At 42.1% G+C, this 5,153-nt stretch overlaps 1 protein-coding gene across 1 annotated transcript; it reads left to right on the top strand.

Moving 5' to 3' along the window:
* The first annotated feature begins 1,086 nt into the window (after positions 1 to 1,086).
* On the top strand, positions 1,087 to 3,339 carry MAPK1IP1L (mitogen-activated protein kinase 1 interacting protein 1-like). The gene is made up of 3 exons (XM_009710456.1): positions 1,087 to 1,111; positions 1,655 to 2,368; positions 2,823 to 3,339. Exons 1-3 carry the CDS (start codon positions 1,088 to 1,090, stop codon positions 2,832 to 2,834), a joined length of 750 nt encoding a protein of 249 aa, XP_009708758.1. The 5' UTR covers position 1,087; the 3' UTR covers positions 2,835 to 3,339.
* The last annotated feature ends 1,814 nt before the right edge of the window (positions 3,340 to 5,153 follow it).

The following is a 5,153-nucleotide window of genomic DNA, read 5'->3' on the forward strand; positions in this document are numbered from 1 at the left end:
ATTTGTCATAGGCTATCTGTACAAACCTCTGTCCCTGAGACCAGTCTCGGTGTTAAAATTCAGGTCTTCACCATCAACAAGGAAGAACGAGGGTTGTTTTTCCAGGGAGTCAATTTGGCAGTAGTATTTGTACTCTTGACTTCTATTTTGCATTTTTTCTTCCTCTGATGTTGCTCTCTATCTGAGAGAGCAAACCTTCTGGCTGCACTGGAGCACGTCCACGTATTTCACCTTCTCTTGGTCATCTTTTTAACAGTTCTTCACCTCTGGTCAGTATTTGTTGTTAGTTAGTCAAACTGAATATAACTTCAGGTACCCTTTTGTATGGCTAAAAGATTGGCAAGGCCAGTCAGTGTTTATTGTGGTGAAGCTCTGGAGAGCTCTAAGTGCAGTGGTTGCCTTCATGAAAAGATAGCACATCGGTCCCTATTTTCAGTGCCTCATGTAAGTGTTGAGAGGGTAGAAGTTGAGTGCACATTAATGACAACTTTGCCACATCTACGTTCAGTTAAGGCCAGCTAGCTGGAGTCAGTGTATGTAAGAGCATCCGCTACCTTTAGTATGTTCTGAAATAATTGGAGGATAAAGCATCAGCAAACTATAGTTATTCTATTTCTGACAATAAGATCTGCATGGGGATTTAATCGTGTTTTGATTTAGATGCATTAACTTCACCTGCAAGCAGCCTGCCATACCTTTTCTGAGTTCCAGTTTAGAAAATACCTTGAATACTTTACAGGCATCACTGTCTGGGTAGGCTGCCTACTCGGTATGAATGCTTGAAGTATTTTTTCTTAGTGTAATGTGACCCACTTATATTATGTGTCGGTCCTGCCTGAGATGAGACAGGTAGAGGCTGAAGACTTTCCTTTTCATGAGAACTTTATCAAGAGGGAAGTGTTTGGGTAGCACGTATCTGTATGGGCCAGAGTCATTAAAACAAAGGCCCTGCTAAGAGGTGCTGCCGGTTCAACATTTACTGTGGTTTGCATGAGACAAATGTAGAGTTTGTCTCATGAACTCTTGCTTAAAATACTTTTATTATTTTCAACAAATTTCACTTTATCTTACCTTACTTTTCAGCAAAATGTCTGGAACTGATGATTTTTCGGTAAGTAACAGTTTTTCTTTCCTGAAGATCAGCCAGTTGTGTTAACTTCATTCTAAAAGCTGACATACTTTTTCAAGAAGAAGGGGAGCTTACCGTTGAGAGGCGATTTGCTCTGTATTGCAGTTGTGGTGTGTTCCTTTTGGGTAGATGTAGCAATCTGTGGACTAAACATATGAAGCTGCTAGGTGCCTTGTGGGTTCTCTTCTGCTGTGATATTAACTAAGGAGTTGTGCTTTAATAGTGTCAGAATATAGCTATAACGGAACTCTATGGAAATCTTTTCGGATTTGCGCTGAAATTGCTTATTGCTATGTGTGGTAGGTCGCCTTTTATCTTTGGTTTTCTAACTGCAGCATGTCAGAATGCCTCTTCTACCTTAACGATAGAAGCTGCCCCAAAATGAATGTAATCATCTCTGTGCAGCAACAAAGAGCTCTTCTCCTCCCATTTTGGCAACTGAAACGTATACACGTAGTGGGTGAATGTCTGCAACTAGGAAGTCCAGTACGCATTTTACATTCTCACTGGTGCTTTATCTTTTAGTTGGCAGATGCTTTACCAGATCAGTCGCCTGCTAAAACCTCCAAAGTGAGCAGTACAAAACCTGGTCAACAGCCTGGTCAGCCACCGCAGGGTTGGCCAGCTTCGAATCCTTGGAACAACCCAAGCGCTCCCCCTACGGCGCCAACCGGACTGCCACCAAATACGTCCGCTTCCAGTGTGCCATTCGGACCTCCGCCAACAGGAATGTATCCTTCAATGCCCCCTGGACCGCCTGCTCCATTTCCTCCTCCTCCTACTGGACCCTCTTGCCCTCCTCCTGGTGGTCCATATCCACCCCCAACTGTGCCAGGTCCTGTCCCACCAGGGCAATATCCTCCACCAAATATGCCCTTTCCAGAGCTTCCAAGACCTTATGGTGGTCCAACAGAGCCGGCTGCACCTCCTGCTCCCGTTGGGCCATGGGGATCCATGCCCTCTGGAGCATGGGGACCAACAATGGGAGGGCAGTATCCTGCACCCAGCATGCCATATCCACCCCCAGGGCCATATTCCGCTCCTACCCAGACTCCAGGGGCTGCGCCAACAGTACCATGGGGTACGGTCCCACCTGGAACATGGGGACCTTCACCGCCAGGTCCATTTCCTCCACCCACAGGATCATATCCGGCTCCAGGACTATATCCTACGCCCCCTAATCCTTTTCAAGTGCCATCTGGTCCTGCTGGTGCTCCGTCAATGCCTGGTGGTCCCCACGTGAGTATTTACTTTTGGTCTTGAATTACTTTAAAACATGATACTTTTAAGCATGGAAATTCAGTAGCATAAGACCTATTAGTTCAGGTAAGGAACTTCAGCACATCTGTCTTGTTTCTTTAGTTGGTGGAATAATAGCCAACTTCTTAAATACTTGACTAAATATACTAGAACGGTGGAATGATACCAAGTTGGAGTGTGTCTCAGCATCACATTACAGTGGTCTTCCGCTACTGGGAAAGCCTTCTGTAAAAGGCAAAAAAGGGGGGAAAGCCTTTTGATTATTTTCTCTTTCAGAAACTTTCTGTAATCTAGAGGGATTGCTTCTAGGGCACAGAGGGAGGGGATATACCAAATTATAATGATGAATTTGTTTTTAGTTAAGAATTTATGTAACTGTGAATTAACTGCTTTGTGAAACCCTATATTGACCATGAATTATTGTCTCTTGCAGCCTTACCGTTGAATACATTCTGGGCAACAAAATACTGTAGTTTTCCACCTTCATCCACTACTTACAGAGATTTTTACAGTTTTTGTTTCAGTAATGTTTGGGGCTATGAAGAATACTTGCCTCTTGTATGTGCATTTGAGGTATGAAGGAGCAGTTTGCGTAAATTTACCTTGCTCATATGCTGGCATAATTGTTTGGTTTAATAAAGTGAATTGCGAAGAGCAGAAATAAAACTAATATCTGTGGTTCTTATGTTGGCAAGTATTCCTTGGAAAAATGGGAGTTGCCAAGTAAGGATTATAAAGAATGAGGCCCAAGGACTTAAAAAAAAAAAATTAAAAAAAAAATTAATCCTTAAATTTCCATGAATGCTTTAAGTCTTGTTGCCAGACTTGTGCTGGTCACTGAATGGATGGATAGTCATATTTTGTCTATTTTCAGGTTATTCTAAAATGTCAATAAAAAGTGTTTCAAGATTTTAGTCAAGAAATCTAATTTTTGAACATGCTACAGTAATTCAAACTAAAGAGACAGAGCATGTGAACGTGAAGGTTTTCTCAGCATTTTGTATATACTCAAAACAATTACTCGGTCTGGGACTACGGAAGAGAAGATAACACATTTGAAATACTTGGTCTGACTTGTCAGCACACTGTTCGTGTTCACAAACAGGCATTTATGTGCAAATTAAATAACCTGGATGTGCAGTTAACTTTGAATCAACAAATGTGAGTTTTATGCATGCAAATGAGGACATCATTTTGCCAGTTCTCATTCTGTGGTGGTTGGAAGTTTGGCTTGGTCTATGTAAAGAGAAACCGATTCCCACTTAGGTAAGGTACTTCCCTATTTCTAACCTGGGTTCTAGTAATTTAAAATTTGACTTTGCTGCTGGGTTGTGTAAACTCGGCAGACTTTTTCAGAGTCCCTGGAAACTGAACTTGAGCTTAAAAGATCAAAAAACCTAACCTGACAATTCCCTTCCCAGCAGTTTTTGGCATGGCGGTTAGTTCTGTCAGCTACACAGATCCTTATTGCCCCAGTTGAGAACGAGGAGGTCTCGTTGGGGTTCCGCTGCATATTGTAATGGGGAGAAGTCCTCCCTTGTCAGCTGGGAGTCTGCATACCTCACCGAGTAAGTGTAATTTGGGAGTAAGTGAATGTCTAGAAGCCTGTGCACTGCTGTGTAGCTGTCCCCCCCACCTCTGGGGGGACACTGCAGTAAATTTTCACATTCTTGCCATATCTGTGCAAAGAGCATGCAAGGGGTTTGTTGCAATGCTAGTTTAGCATTCCCAAGACACAGAGCCACGTGTCAGTGAGGAGTTCTGGCACTCTTTGTGGTACTTCATAGCCTAGACTTTGACCGTGGACAGTTTGTTTCATCCCCAGCTGGGGATAGCCTAACTTAGCCTCTGTAGGTAGAATTAGGAACAAATTTTGCTTAACGTGTAGCTCATTAGGGAGTCTTTCTATCATGGAAGTGTGAAAGCGAGTTAATTCTCTTCCAGTACCTTATCGTGGCTTCCTGCATGCGTGTGGTGGACTTCTTAAATGGGGTGACCTGGTGGTGATGCTTGTTAGTAGTCTTAGCCTTTATGGCAAAGTCCTGCAATATTTTTGCAGAAGAAAGCAGTCAGCGTAGCTGTGGCTGTTTTAATCTAATATCATGAAAGTTAATAGCAAAGGTATGTGTATTTTTTTGTTTTAGGAAGACCGTACTGGAGCTGAACAAAAATACTTAACTTTTCAGCTTAAAACTTAGTGTCTGTAACCCTAGAAATAGGAACCAAAAAGTGTAAGTCTTCACTAACCTTAAACAAGCCACAGTTGCCCTCCAGACCGACTTGGCTTAGATCTTGGCAAGACTAATTAAAAATTAACATGAGAGAGCATTGACTACATTTGCTCAAGTGCTTTTTGGATACCTGCAGCCTTAGATTATAAATCAATGATGTGATGAAAAGGAAAAAAAAAAAACCACAACAAAACCCATTTTATTCCAAATGAAAGGCTCATGCAGTAGCAGCGCTCCAGTTTGAAATTACACTGGCCGTATGTCTTTGCAGGGAATGGGAAGAGGTAGGAAAGGATAAAGCAAACGTAGCAAGTAATGGTTTTTCGGAAAGGGGATTTGTAAAAGTAACTAGACTTCTAGGTTCTTCCTGAAATAGGCAGGATTTATTACTGGAACATTTAGGCTAAAATTCAGTATATATGGGATGTTTTTCAATGTATATTCGTATTTCTTGAGGTCATGAAAACTGTTTCATAACCCCTTTGTTTTTGTGAGCAAAGTTCTTTGCATAGCAGTGAAAAGGGTATACCTGT

The sequence above is a fragment of the Cariama cristata genome, unplaced genomic scaffold, assembly GCF_000690535.1.
Source record: "Cariama cristata isolate BGI_N322 unplaced genomic scaffold, ASM69053v1 scaffold29041, whole genome shotgun sequence".
Classification (NCBI taxonomy): domain Eukaryota; kingdom Metazoa; phylum Chordata; class Aves; order Cariamiformes; family Cariamidae; genus Cariama; species Cariama cristata.

Excerpts from the sequence above, each read along its gene's own strand:
- MAPK1IP1L (XM_009710456.1), top strand. The coding sequence starts at position 1,088 with ATGTCTGGAACTGATGATTTTTCG. Across the intron at positions 1,112-1,654 it reads CTGGAACTGATGATTTTTCG|TTGGCAGATGCTTTACCAGA; the intron begins GTAAGTAACAGT and ends TTTATCTTTTAG.